Source organism: Tribolium madens, unplaced genomic scaffold (assembly GCF_015345945.1).
Source record: "Tribolium madens isolate multiple individuals breed KSU strain unplaced genomic scaffold, Tmad_KSU_1.1 Scaffold_96;HRSCAF=242;Tcas5.2_LG5, whole genome shotgun sequence".
NCBI classification, from domain to species: Eukaryota; Metazoa; Arthropoda; class Insecta; order Coleoptera; family Tenebrionidae; genus Tribolium; species Tribolium madens.
Window position 1 is genome coordinate 13,278,157 of NW_025401068.1, and position 15,191 is coordinate 13,293,347.

At 31.4% G+C, this 15,191-nt stretch overlaps 2 protein-coding genes across 7 annotated transcripts in view; both read left to right on the forward strand.

Annotated features, from left to right (window-relative positions):
- The window catches only part of LOC123012837 (serine protease snake-like), a 4,403-nt gene extending 2,047 nt beyond the window's left edge, over positions 1 to 2,356 (forward strand). Inside the window, exons 1-6 of one of the 2 annotated variants that reach the window (XM_044411005.1) lie at positions 793 to 905; positions 953 to 1,138; positions 1,201 to 1,322; positions 1,482 to 1,594; positions 1,644 to 2,064; positions 2,113 to 2,356. In XM_044411005.1, the coding sequence (XP_044266940.1) occupies positions 839 to 905; positions 953 to 1,138; positions 1,201 to 1,322; positions 1,482 to 1,594; positions 1,644 to 2,064; positions 2,113 to 2,292 (1,089 nt within the window). In that variant the 5' untranslated portion in view covers positions 793 to 838 and the 3' untranslated portion in view covers positions 2,293 to 2,356. Of the gene's footprint in view, positions 1 to 792; positions 906 to 952; positions 1,139 to 1,200; positions 1,323 to 1,481; positions 1,595 to 1,643; positions 2,065 to 2,112 lie in introns of those variants that run through there. The other variant, XM_044411006.1, reaches the window with a different exon arrangement.
- A 1,054-nt stretch (positions 2,357 to 3,410) lies between these two features.
- LOC123012836 (tripartite motif-containing protein 45) overlaps positions 3,411 to 15,191 on the forward strand; it is a 17,083-nt gene continuing 5,302 nt past the window's right edge. The window contains exons 1-5 of one of the 5 annotated variants that reach the window (XM_044411000.1): positions 3,411 to 3,507; positions 3,858 to 4,285; positions 6,666 to 6,934; positions 8,791 to 8,994; positions 12,096 to 12,702. In XM_044411000.1, the coding sequence (XP_044266935.1) occupies positions 3,946 to 4,285; positions 6,666 to 6,934; positions 8,791 to 8,994; positions 12,096 to 12,702 (1,420 nt within the window). In that variant the 5' untranslated portion in view covers positions 3,411 to 3,507; positions 3,858 to 3,945. Of the gene's footprint in view, positions 3,508 to 3,556; positions 4,286 to 6,665; positions 6,935 to 8,790; positions 8,995 to 12,095; positions 12,703 to 15,191 lie in introns of those variants that run through there. The other 4 variants (XM_044411001.1, XM_044411004.1, XM_044411003.1 and 1 more) reach the window with 4 other exon arrangements.

Consider the following 15,191-nt stretch of genomic DNA (forward strand, 5'->3'; position numbering starts at 1 on the left):
AGTGAAACAGAACAAATCAAAAAACACTTTGTTGTAGTTGGTATTACCTCGTTTGGTAAAGGATGTGGGGGAGAAAACAGCATTGGGGTCTATACGCGAGTGTCGGCGTACATTGACTGGATTGAGAGTATTGTCTGGCCCTAGTAATTTTTAATTGTTTGATTCAGTTCGATTTCTCATGTATCTTTGTTGTTTTATAAATAAAACTTTTCTTGTTTATGTTTTTTATTGTTTTACCTTCAGACAACCATTTCACCAATTATTATCAATTAGGTTGTTGCAGATGTAAAAGATATCCACATTTAAGCGATTTTCTTAGTGTTATTACAGTAATATACCCCTAATATAACATGTAGTTAATTAAAAAGTTGATTATTATGGTTATCTATTTAAAAGTTGAATGTGTTCTAACTGCAAAATGCCGATCATGTCGCATAACTCTCAAAAATATAAAATATTTTAAAATAAAAGACAAGTTTTGTCAATTGAAAGGGTTTGTTCATTTTTATTACTAGACTTGAGGCATTATGTAAATGGGACATGGCATGGTTGTGTCCCATTCTCATAGTGCATCCCCTCTGTAACCATCAAAGCCTCCAAGACTTGGAATAACAAATTAAACAGAAAAGAAATGCATTAAACAAACGTTGAGGCAAGTATTTTTTCGTCCTTTTAACATTTTTTTAACAAGGCTTTTCGGAGAAGGAAAAAGACTTAACGCCTTGCTTAATTAGACATTCTCGAAGGTTAATACCTTGTATATAAACCTGTTCAAATTCATAATATTCTTTTTGTTTTGTTGAAATTGGATTGAAGAATTATAACTTGAAACCATATTATGGTTCTCTCAATGCTAACGTTAATATTCTCTTTATTTCTAACATGCAGTACTTTACAATACGAAGGTAAGTAGTTTCAATTCTTTAAGTTTTTTCATGTTAATTATTTTCAGGTGACAAATGCATTGTTCCAACCACGAATGAGAGTGGGGTGTGCATTAGTGTACACAACTGCGAATATGCAAAAAAACTTTTAAAACAAAGGATAAATCCGGAATTTTGTGGTTTTAAAGAAAAGACTGTTTTAGTTTGTTGTCCTGTTAATCAACGAGTAATGGCCAGGCGTTTTGGTGGAAAAAGTCGGCAATATAAGATAATTCCAATGTTCTATTAAGAAATAACACTTGAAATTTCATTTTAGATTGCTTAAGCAAGTACGAGCACAAGCGACAAGAATTGTCTTTGAATGAGGATAAGGGACTTTTGACCGAGCTTATAATACATTTAGGAGAAAAAGCAAAATCGAAGGAATTCCCTCACATGGTAAGAAAAGGCATTACGCAATGTCAGAATAACATAAAAATACTAATTTTCTGTAATTTGTGACATAATTTCATGATTGATAGTAATTTTTTTCGGAATTGTTATCAATAATTTCATTTTCTTATTCTGTTTTTTTATTGTAGCAACATTTATTTTTAGGCAGCGATTGGTTATGGTGACAATAACGAAACCATCGTATGGTTATGTGGCGGAACTTTGATAAGCCAACAATTTATTCTAACAGCAGCTCATTGTCTCTTCTCGAAAAACTTGTTAATAATTTCCGATTTGTTTTCTCTCAATTAAAAAAAATATTTTTAGCGGACCAGCCACTTGGGTGCGTTTAGGTGACTTGGACCTCAAAAACGAGACTGACGATGCTCATCGCCTCGATCTTCAAATTATAAACACTTTTGCCCATCCGAAATACAAGTCCAGTTCTCACTACCACGACATTGCTTTAATCGAAGTAGAATCAAGGGTTTTTTTTGAAGGGTATTCCGATCCTGCATGTTTACAAACTGAAATTTCTATTCCTGCAACACTTGAGGCMATTGGATGGGGCAAAGTCGAATATTTGGGTGAGCAAAGTAGCCACCTTTTGAAAGTCGGTTTGAAAGAAGTGGGTTATCAAAAGTGTGCAAAACGATATTCAACTGTGTCWAAAAGAAAACTGAAAGATGGTATTGTGGATGAGCTGCAGTTATGTGCAGGAGATGCTAGGGGAGGAGATACTTGTCCGGTAAGAATAGATATTTAAGTATTTTTATAATGTTTGTTTGCTTTTTAGGGTGATTCGGGAGGGCCACTCCATTATTTAGTCAGTGAAACAGAACAAATCAAAAAACACTTTGTTGTAGTTGGTATTACCTCGTTTGGTAAAGGATGTGGGGGAGAAAACAGCATTGGGGTCTATACCCGAGTGTCGGCGTACATTGACTGGATTGAGAGTATTGTCTGGCCAAACTAAAAACTTTTCATTTTTCTGTATTTTTACAAACTAAATTAAAAAAGATAAATTTTGTTTTTTTTAATTCCTTAACATCTTTGGACACCTTTTCCCAAACCGTTGAAAATTTTGAAAAAATCCCAAAATGCACAAGAAAATAAAATAGCTTTTCACGTGAAATACTTTACATAAAAAAAAAATTCTCTTTTACGTGTTTCTATTTTGCGTTTAGAATAAGTCTATTCCAGCACCCAAATGACGTCATTTGAGTGCTTTAATAAGTCGTTGGCGTTAATTTCATTTTTGTGACGTACTTTCTTCACAGTTCATTTTCAAATGTGAAAATAAAATAAGAGTAGAAGTAGTACAGGTTGCGATGTGGTACCATTATTTGATTCAATTTTTTTATATCTTACTCGATATAATAATGGTCAGTTGGTGATTTTTATCTAATTGGTGAAAAAATTAATATACCACAAAACTTTTGCAAAATAAAATACAATATTGTTAACGTAAATTAACAACAGATAACATTTCTAACTTTTTATTAAAAAAGAAATATGAATGTACTTATAAGAGAAAACGTTATATTATTGTATTGTATTACTCGTGTTACGCACTCACAGCTAATGAACAACTTTTCTTTATTTGTATAATAAACTACTATTATTTTAATGATAATTGATAACTAATAAAAAAATGTGTACCTAATTAATTAATTATTGTTTATTTCATTTGAAGAAAGTACGAGAAATTTTTGGTTTAAAAGAGAAGACAACTGCATTAACTTATGAGCCACATATGAAAATATAAAATTAGTCGCGGAGTATTATTGTTGTATGTATAATCTCATAAATAACTATAAACAGTTTAGTTAGAGTAATAATAAGAGCCATAAACGTAATGTCAACTTTTAGACAACTTTTATTTTATGTAAACTTGTCTATTTTTTTAATTTGGATTAATTTCAAAGAAATTCTTTCGCGGCAATATTTCTTGACTTGATACGCTTCAACATCTTCAATTCTTGACGAAATTCTTTTCAGAACGGTCTCGTACATCACTTCCACGTTAAATTATGTCTACAACACGATGGGAGGAAAATAAATAGAAACGCTACATCAGTCTGTTCCGAAGTGGCGAGGCGTTGAGACGCCGGGCGTCACAAAAATATTCAGTGTCGTGAGCGAAACAAAATAAATGAAGTAGTAAAATTTTTGATCATTTGAAAACAAGGTGAGGTTTTGATCTTTTTTTAAACAGCATTTCAGCATGTCAAATTCGACTTCCAACAAGTGAAATTTTCGAAACGTAAACATAATTTTTATTTATATGAATTGTGGTTCACCATCTGCGCAATTTTATTTTTAAAACCCCCTTAATGGGGTCAAGTTCAAATGGTGTTTTGGGTTTAACACCAAACCAAAAATTCAAGTTTGACAGTTGAAATTTATGAGATGCAGATGTTCTAGAATTCAGAGTTTTGCAAATGAGCCGCGAAACTGTCTCTAAAGCCACTTTTTTCAAATTCTTAGTCAAGTGTTAATAAACTCAAGTCAACCCTCTATCAATAATGCTATTTCTAGATTTAAGTGCGTTGGAACAGGAATAGATTCGCAATTGAGACACTTTGGGGCTAGTATTGTTCCATTTTCAGTGAAATAATTCCAGATTATGATGGAAATAGACAGAATGTCGTACATTTTCGGAAGCTTTGCACGCCGCCGCCAAAGCCAAGAAGTAAATTCCGCCAAAAGGCGCTCAATCGAGCCCAAAATCAGCCACGACCGGTCCAAATCCACCCCACACACCCCCAAAAAAGCCGCCCCCACCAGCCCCCGAGCCAAAAGCATCTGCAATGTCATCGTCGACGACGCGAAATTCAAGTGCCCCATGTGTCGGAGGTTGTTCGTCGAGCCCAGAGTCCTCCCCTGCCTCCACACCTTCTGTCTCAGGTGTCTGCAAGAACTGGAGGCTAACGACTACTCGAATTGGGGCGGCGACGACTCTGACGGTAAGTTGGGGGGCTTCCTTGCGATTTAAAACACTAAAACACTTGTTGGGTTTCGTAACACGAAGTCTGAAATACATTTTCATGGATTCATGAAACAGCGGAAATTGGGGAAACTGTTTCGTTGACTTGTTTACACACTGTATTTACGATTTGTCGATTTAAATATGCGGTTGAGGAAGAGAAAATTTCTTGTGTTTGTTTTGAAATAGTAACCGAAGGCAAATGTTACATAATAAGGTCGTTTGGCTCAAGATTCGGTAATATTTAAATTGAAACAGACGGGTTAGTGTTTAAATCGGGGACATTTATTTCGGGGAATCTTTGAAATAACAGAATCTAATCATTATAGGTGAGAAGAATCATTTACGAGGATGTTCTCCATTTATTTTCGACATGGCTTAGTAAAATTAACTCTCTTTTATCGAGAAGTGTCTTACAAAAAGATTTAAAAGAATAACAATTCCAAGGGGCCGTTAATTTAAAAAAAAATGTGTACAACTAATTCCAATTCCAAAAAAAAAATCCACCGAAATTCCAGTAATTCCAAAGAATTCCACCAAAATTCCAGTAATTCCAATAATCCATAGTAATTCCATTTTTTTCAGATTAACTCCTAAAATACCAAAATAATTTCTGTAATTCCAAATCAAATAGTTCTAAAAAATTCAACACCTACAATTATTTTCAACCATACAGCACGTCCCAAAAATAAGTTACAATATAAACATATGTTTTTTTAAATGGCATTTGTATGCAGCCTTTTTTACGCTATATTATTAGTCAATTTCGCTTAGTTTTAGAAATAAGACGTTTTTTTGACAAAAACATGCACTTTTTGAAAACTTATTACACAAAACTAAGACAGCTAGAACAAATTTTTTCTTACTTCTGCAAAGAAGAAAGTACAGAATTTAAAGGTGTAGCAATTTTTTAGTGTTTTGCATTTGTAAAGATTAAAAAAATGAAGAAGTTTGTTAAAAGTTAAATAACTTAAAAAAATTAAATCGATCATCCTATTTTTTATTTATGCATCTAATAGATTGATAAATTGTCTATCTAAAAAAACTAATGTCTGGAATTAATAAGTGAAAAAATATTTAACATTTAAAATTAATTGTAGCAACAATGCCTATCAATATTTGGGCATTGTTGATACTATGCCAACTATAGTAATTCCACCATGGATCACTTATTCGTTGATTTATCGAGAGATTGTAAAAGTCGTTATAAATACTGAAATTTGAATTATTTTATTGTAAAAATAAAGAAGAATGGATTCAGTTTAACACAAATGTGATTATTAAGGGATATTTCTTCCATCTCTTGTGCAACTGTGCACTTTTTGGTTACTGAAACAATAGTAATTTTTTTTTAATGTTTAACGTTAAATATCTTTTTAGTTATTGATTATAAACACCTAAAAGTAAATAATTTTAGAAAGACAATTTAATAATCTCTTAAATGCAAAACAATAAATAGGGTGTTCCATTTAATTTTTTTAAGTTATTGAACAAACGCCTTCATTTTTTTGTCTTTGCAAATGCAAAACACGAAAAAAATGTGACAACCTTATAGCTTGTACCTTCTTCTTTGTAGTAGTAAAAAAAATATTTCTACATGTCTTAGTTTTTGTGTACTTAATAAATTTTTAAAAAGTGGATGTTTTCTTCAAAAAAAACCGTCTTATTTTTAAAACTAAGCAAAATCGACCAAAAAAAGTTTAGCTTAGCTTGTCATAAGAATCTACATCCAAAAACGCTTAGAAACATACAGGGTGAATCAGCTTAAATACCCCACCTGACCCCTCTTGGCAAACAACACATAATACATTATGCACTTATTCCTTGATTCAAAATTAAATTTTCAAAATATCGAGAACGATATTTTTCAATTCATGAAACTGTGAAAATTCGAATATGAATCAAGGAATAATTGCTTTGTGTCTTATAGGTTGTCTGCCAAGAGGGGCTAATGGGTCATTTAAGCTGAATCACCCTGTATAGTGTTTCATTAAAAAAATACAAGTTTGTATTGTAACTTATTTTTGAGACACACTGTATAGTTGAAAATAATTTTATGCGATGGATTAGATTAGTATCAATGTTCTATATAATTTTTTTTAAATTTTACCATTTAAAGGTCACTAATGGATGTTTTAAACTCGCTGGGACACACTGAATGTAAAAAATTACTCTAAATAAATAAATCCAAATACTTCCAAATAATCCCAAGCAATGTCCGATTAAATTCCAAAAAATTTGTACAACTAATTCCAGAGTGAACAATTCTGATTCTTGAAAAATGTTAAAGTTTATGAAGTTTTTTTCCCCCTAATCCCCGTAATTTATTTGTCTTCACCACCCCATTTCTGTCTATTTAGAATCTGCCAACACCTCCGGATCGCGTAAGGGCTCAGGTTCCGGTGGTTCCGGCTATATGAGCGACAAAAACAACACACTGCATCGCAGCTGTTCCCCCACGACTGTCAAACGGATTTGTTGTCCCACGTGTGGGGCACGAGCGGAAGTTCCATTCGGGGGTGTGTCCTGCTACCCTCCCAACTACCTCCTACAACATCGCATGGTCTTGGCCACCCTCAATGCTCAAAGCACCCACCTTCTCTGTGATCTTTGCACCTCCGATGTTTCGGTACTTTTTGCACTTTTACTACCATGCGATCAAAAAAAAAATAAATTAGAGTAGGCGGTGATTAAAGTCCTTCAGATGGCAATCCTGATTTTTGATATCAAATGTCAGCGGAAACTTTGACAAGTTTGCGTTTTATTCCTTTTGAGTGAAATAATGTTTACTTTAGTGCAGAAAATTTTTATTGCTGTACAGGGTGCTGCATTTTGGATGTCCGAATAGGGAATCTCTGAAACTAAGAGGTTTAGCCAAAAATGAGGGGGCGCATTTTTGGGGCGCATTTTTGGAGAAAATAATATTGGTTAAAACCGCATCCCGCTATCGTCTTTTGTTTTCGACTTATAGACCAAAATTGACATTTTAGCGAAATCTAAAAAAATTCATATCTTCGTTATTATAGAAGGCACAGATTTGAAATAAAGACATTATACAGACACTTTTTTACGTAGAATTTAATAATGTAGTTAACAATTTTTTTCATTTGTTGGTTTAGACGTAATAAGATAAACTTGTATTTTTTTAAATAGGAATCATAGATGGCTATGTCATTTTTAAAAAGCTTGTTTTTTTCTTATCTAAAAAATATATATTTGTAACAAATTATTATAATACATTTTTAGCAAAAAATTATCTTTGATTTTTGTTCGCATTAGGCCATGAGAAAATGTTGCATCTTCAATTAAAAGGATTTAAACTATATTATATTCAACCAGTGTCACTAATGAAAGAGTTTTCTAAGTACTAAGTAATGAAAAAAATGCAAAATAAATTGTAAATCAACTTATTGGCGACTAATAACATTTCTTTGTTTTTAAACAAGCTAACATTACCATTGTAACTTCTAGTGAGACATAGAGTGTTGTAAAAAAGAGCCGCTTTAATTCTTCAATAAAATATATTTTATATGACACAAAAATGACGATATGGCTATTCAAATACCCAAATTCCGTCTATGTGAAACGTTATCCTACCTCCATTAGATCGTCAAAAAAATATTTTTTCTAATTGTGTTGACTATTGACAACACATTTGTTTTTCCTGTTTTTGGATTTTTTAAAAATATGTAATAATTTTGTTCTGAGGCGCTCGGATTTTTGTTCAATGCTTCTACCGTATCGTATTTTTTAAATCTTTATAATTTTATATATTTTTTCATCTATTTTACAGTTCACAAAACTCTTATTGATTATTATTTACACATTTGAAGCAAAATAGTTTTTCCACGGCCAACTATTATCAAACAAAATATGTATTTCACTTTTTAAGTATAGTTATAAAAATATTTTCTTACAAATATATATTTTTTAGATAAGAAAAAAACAAGCTTTTCAAAATTGCCATAGCCGCCTATGATTTCCATTTAAAAAATAAAAGTTTATTTTATAACGGCTAAACTAATGACTGAAAAAAAATGTTAACTACATTATTAAATTCTACGTAAAAAAGTGCCTATAATGTCTTTATTTCAAATCCGTATCTTCTATAATAACGAAGATATGATTTTTTTTAGATTTCGCCAAAAAGTCAACTTTTGTCTGTAAGTCGAAAACAAAAGACGATAGCGGGATGCGGTCTTAACCAATATTATTTTCTCAAAAAATGAGCCCAGAATGTATTACTTGATTTTTGCTAAACATCTGAGTTTCGGAGATTTCATATTCGGACATCCAAAATGCAGCACCCCGTACAAGACGAAAACGATGAATGGTCATTTTCATTTTTAGTTTGTGTGGAAATTTTACAGCCCAGATTCCCAGCCAATGTGTTGCCAACTGTAGAATTTAATCTACGCCTACTCTAATTTTTTTTTTTGATCGTACGGTATTATTAAATCGTAAAACTTGGAGAATTGTTCACAGGCGACAGCCCGGTGCATGGATTGTGCGATAAGTTTTTGCGAACATTGCGAAGAGGTGCATCTGAGACAGAAAGCGGCGAATGGTCACGAAGTTTTGTCGTTGGAGGAAGCACGAAGAAAAGGGATTACGAAGGTGAGGAGGCAGATCATGTGTGTGAAGCACCCTGATCTCGAGTTGACGCTGTTTTGTTCCACCTGCTGTCAAGTAAGTAGTGACATACATGATTTTTTCTAATTTTAAGAGTTATTTGTGGTTTAAGTGAAATGTAACTTTTGACTGGGAAATAAGAGCAAATAAAGTCAGTTGAAGGCATAAGTCTGCAGGGTTTCATCCGATATGACATGCCATGTGTTAAATAAGCAACTGATTAATACCATATGTTTCAGACACTTACTAACATATTAATTCATCAAAACATCATAATGGATTAGTGGTGGGAGCAATAGAGTGTTCCTGAGCGTAACAAAGCTATTAGTTACCTGTGTCTATTTTTCTTTCTAAATTGTCTAACAAATGTTCTCTATTGGCTATTGATAGATCAGAGAAACGCTGTAATAAAGCTACAGTTTATATTTTTCTTTGTGTAAAGTGGGACATTACAATACTTCAGTAAAATTTATTTTTGATCATAAAATTGTATTTTTAAGTTAAGTGCGCAAACATAAATACACAGAAACTTAGTTGTTGCGATTAAATATAAACTTTAAGAGTGCGTGCATCGTTAGATCTACGATCTAAATTTCAGACAGCGTGGCGCAGCAAAATAAATAGAAATACCAGGGGAAGATTTATCTACTGCTGTTTTTATTTTTAAATTAGATTAATTATGTTCCTAAAAAAATTTAGTCCATAACTGATCATAATCGAGCGAAAGGTTTTCAAAATTTTTTAGTTAGAAAAAATAATCAATTAAATTAATTGTTTTTAATTTTGAATCTTGAATTAAGGTAGAAATTGTCTACCCAATAATACTGCATTTAGAGGACTTACAAATTGTGGAAGAAGAAACCGGAATTGAAGACATCTTGACACAAAAATTTTGGTAAAATTAAAATTACGATACAAATATGAATGGAATAGACCGATAACTGTTTGTGGTTATCGGAATCCCCAAATAATGAAGAAAATTTTTATCATTTTGATAAATATTGCGCAAGCGTGTTCTCAAAGTTTATCTTGAATTTCAGGAGCTTAATGCGCTCAGTTAATGGATTTTTTAGAGAGAAGTTTACTACAAAAAAATTAGTTTTTGTCAAGATGTAATTTGTCTTTATAAAAACACATCTGTGTATCTTTAAATATACAACGACTCTAAAATGTTCACTTACTTTTTTCTTAACGGCCAATACAAATAATTACTTTTAAATCCGGAGTTTTTTTCCAACTGCTTTCAGCGTTCGTTGTTTCTTCTGTCTCTAAGAAGGTCTAAAATATCAAAGGTGACGGCTCTGCTTTCCATAAAAATAATACATTCAATAATCCAGATGCACAAATAAATCTACCTTTAAAGAGACCTCAAAAGGAAACCCGACATTTACAGAACTTTAAATCTCCGTCACTAGTAACCCTTTTGCTTTATTTTAACTGCATTAGGAATTCTTTTGCGTGGCTTTTAATACAACGGCGACACTGTAAACATCCTTTTCAAGAAATGCAATTGTGAATTTGTAAATAAATGTTTCGTTTCTTGTTCAAACAAAACGCTATTTTAATCAAGAATTTTGTCGTAATTAATCAATTTCATTTAACAACTGAAAAATGAAACAATTAATTATTTTTCTGAAAAGTTCAAAACGCTTTCAGAATTTTTTATTGAAAAAAAAAAGTAGAATATCAACATCAAAAAATGCACCAAAAGCAGTCATTGTCAGATTTAATGCAGTTCGTGTCAATTTTTTGCAAAAAAATGTCGTTAAACACGTAATAAAAATGTTATCAGCAAAAGAAAATTGACTTTATACTTGTCAAAACTTTTAATCAACTGTTTTCGTTTTTTTTGAATTGCTTAAACAACGTTTCTGCTGTTGATTATTTCCATTAAAGTACTAGTTTACGTACTATTATTCTACAGGTGGTCCAAAACTCTGAAAACGATTTTATTCTGGCGAAACTATCAATTTTTTTGACAAATAAATTTATAGCTGTGCAATGGCTATAAAAAGGCTATTCAAAAAAAATTAATTATTAATTAATTGTTTATACTTACGAGATAAACATGGTAACATTTTTTTTTAATAGAAACCTGCCACAATTTTTTTAGACAACGAGCTAGTTACAAGAATTGTTGCTGAGCAAATTTTTTTTTTGTAAACCTCAGACTTTTTTGTAAAAAAAATGTTTGACTTACAAAAATAAAAAAAAATTTTTTGAGTAAACTACTAGTTTTTTGGAAATAATTTAATAAATGTTTGAAGGTTGTAAAGGAGAAATGCCGAAATATTTTTTATTTTAATTAAATGTTTAAACTTTTGAGATTACCATACTAATAATACGTAATATTGCAATTCTGTGACTATTTGGCATCTGATATTAACCCTTCCGATAAGGTTCGATGGTTTCTTGAGCATCTACTGCATTTCAAAAATAATTCAGATTTAAATATTCTTAACCGACCACCCCTTGGCCGGTGGAAAAGTTTTAACAACAGATAAATTTTATAATTTTTTTAACGTGAATTTGTAATAATTATTTTTGTACATTTATAAAATGCGTAAACATAACTTTGTAAAACAATTAATAAACAACCGTTTTTATTTAAAAAAATATATTAGTATGCTAATCTCAAAAGTTTAAACAATTAATTAAAATAAAAATATTTTGGCATCGCTCCTTTAGAACCTTTAATCATTTATTAATTTATTTCCAAAAAAACTGGTAGTTTACTCAAAAAAAATCTTTAATTCTTGTAAGTCAAACACTACAAAAAATATTTGCACAGCAACAATTATTGTAACAAGCTCGTGATCTAAAAAAAAATTGTGGTAGGTTTCCATTTAAAAAAAAATGTAACTATGTTTATCTCGTAAGTATAAACAATTAATCAATAATCATTTTTTTAATAGCATTTTTATAGCCATTGCCAAAAAAATTTTCGCTAGAATAAAATCGTTTCCAGACTTTTGGAGAAACTTAACTAAACGAAAATCATCTTGAAACACACTGTAAAGTCTGTATATTTTCATTTCAATTAAATTTTTAACTGAAATTTTTACTGAACACAAAGTAAAAAATCTCTGATAATAAGTTTCAATAATTTTTTTCTTCTTAATTTGTGGTGCCAACATCTTTGACTCAATCCCTTGTAGGTCATATGTCCCGAGTGCGTTCCCTCTTCCCACAAGGGCCACCCCTGCGAGTCCATCTCCCGCGCCGTGAAGGCCCACCTCACCGACCTGCGCCTCGCCGCCGCCAGAGCCAAGTCCATCGCGGAGCAATCGGCCCTAGCGGCCAACCGCCTCCACGCCACCTCCAAGAAAATCGAGACTCAATGCAGTAAAGTCCAAGCGGAAATCGAAGAATTCATCGAGAAGTACATCAAATCCGTGGAGGAGCATCGCAAGAAGTTGCTACAACAAGTGATCCAGACGCAAACCGAAAAACTGCAAGAAATCGGAAAGTGCAAGACGATGCTGCACAAGAGAGTGAGGGAGGCAAGAGACGTGGCGTTTTTCTTGGACGAACTGTTGAGTGAAGGGACGGATGTGGAAGTTATGAGTTTTTTGAAACCGGTGATGAGTAAAATTGATAAGTGTGGGAAGAGGGATGTCGGGAAAGTGACGGATTTGAGTTTGACGGGGAGTTTGTTGTTTTTGCCCGAAGAGGTGGTGCAGTATTCGCAGGATTGCTGTCCGTTGTATGGGGTGGTCACCACGCAGACGGTGGCGCCCAGCCATTGCGTTATTAGCACCGAAGGTAAGATTTTGAAACGTCTCATGAAACTGTTTTCCTACTTAAAAAAAAAATAAAACATCTCTACAATCTGCTTTTTGTACTTAAATTAATTTAGTCAATGATGAAACTGTAGGAGCTTGTAATTTTTCCCAAGGGAGTATATGTTTTCTTCTCGTAAAAAATCGAAAAATAAAAGAAAACAAGTTTTTCTTCTCAGGGAGTAAATTTTTTCTTCCCTCCAAAAATTTTTTTGTCTAAAGGTGTTAGACTATCTTTTAGACGAAGACTGCATACTTGTATTGAAGAAAATGGTAATATTTTTGGGCATCTGTTATAAAGAAAATTGTAAAATAGCTTTAATGTTTTGTTTTTTTTATTTGTTAATGTTTTTACATTTTTCTACTAAATTGTGTTAATACTGCTTTGCGATATGCTAGATTTTGCCTAATTTTCTCTGTAACTCAATTGTACACAATATTGTACATTTTCTTCCAGCAAAGAATTTCCAGTTCCATACTTTTGTTTATTTTCTGTGCTAATTTTTTTTTGTGCATAAGGCCCACTCGATTTTTATTGTTCGAAACAGAAAAGTTTATCAAAATTTAGTTAATTTAGGATAGCAACTTAGAATTTTACACTAGACTAAACAAACCTTATATTGATGGAAAGCTTGTCAAAAGATCTTTTGATTGGTACAATAATAAATAGCAGGTGCCATTTGAAAAAAATGAGTTTTTGACATTTTTAATTTGTCATGTTTAAAAAATCGCAGTAGGCACATGCCACTGAGCAGGTTGTTGAGTAAACACTTAAAAGATGTGGCAAACCTTCAGGAATCAAACGGCGTTACTTACTTTAACTTGTGTGCAAGTATTTAGAAGTTACGAATTTTTAGACAGACCCTGCATTTCAAAAATTCTGGTAAAAAAGCGCCACAAATCAAAATTGATAACAGATAAATGAAAACAACCTCTATAAAAGTTATTTGTAATTTAGCGTAGAATCCAAAAATAAAATCAAACTGAGTAGATTCCATTTAAAAAAACATAACTTTAGTGTTTTTTTAATATTGGAACATTCTCTATATAAAACGCAATATTTTTAAAATGTGCATCAAAAAAGCAGCTATAATCTAAAAAAAAGAAAAAGTCAATATCTCTTAAAATAAACAAGTTATAGAGCTTTTTCGGACCGTTGGGACAGCCTGTATAATTATGTGAGACACAGAAAGAAATTTTGATTTTCCAACAAATACTTAAATTTAGTCAATGATGAAATATGTAGAAGCATGTAATTTTTCCCAAGGGAGTAAATTTTTTCTTCTCGTAAAAAAAATCGAAAAATAAAAAATTTGTACGGGTGACAATTTGTTAATTATTTAAGAAATAAGCAATTCAACAAACTACTGTGTACTTTAAATTATTATTATAGAAACTTTCACAATCATATTTAAGTTTTACATTTTTTAGTCATTATTTCTGCGCACAGCATTCTATTCTATTTTTACTTTATTTATAAAAACGATCTTTATAATTCACTAATAAAATTTACAGAAGAAACAAATAGCTAATTTATATACAATTTATAGAAAAAAAGTACCACAAAATTCGCGTTGTAACGGAGTTGGTAATATAAATTCTTCCACAATCTCAAAAAAAATAAAATAGCAGTTTTTCTTCTCAGGGAGTATTTTTTTCTTCCCTCGAAACATTCTTTGTCTAAAATTGTTTTTACAAAATATATTATTATATAATTATGCGAAACACAGGGCGAAATTTTGTTCTTCCTTCGAGTAGGTATTTTATTTCCCTCATCTTCGGCTATAAACTAAACAATGGTCTCGGAAAGCAAAAAATACTTTTCTTCCAACAAATAACAAATAACTGAAAACAAAACTTATTAAAAACGCTAAAATTAGCAAAAAAAAAACGGGTGTACGGGTGACAAAAATGAAAATTTGTTAATTTTTTAAGAAATAAGCAATTCGACAAACTACTGTCTACTTTAAATTATTATTGTAAAAACTTTCACAATCATAGTTAATTTTTACATTTTTAGTCATTATTTCTTCGCACAGCATTCTATTCTATTTTTACTTTATTTATAAAAACGATCTCTAGAATTCACTAATAAAATTTACAGAAGAACCAAATATCTAATTTATATAAAAAATAAAAGTCTACAAACTGAATTATCTATTATTTTAGTTTGTAGTTTGAGTTTGTCATGGATGATTGCTAGCTTTTATTTTTAATAGTGCACTAAAATTTGCCTGAAAAAAACAAGTCAGGACATGAGATAGTAGAAAAAAAGTACTACAAAATTCGCGTTGTAACGGAGTTGCTAATATAAATTCTCCGACTGAAAACAAAACCTATTGAAAACGCTAAAATTAGCAAAAAAGCAATAAAAATAAATTAGAAAAATATTTGTACAGGTGACAAAAATAAAAATTTGTTAATTATTTAAGAAATAAGCAATTCAACATACTACTATCTACTTTAAATTAT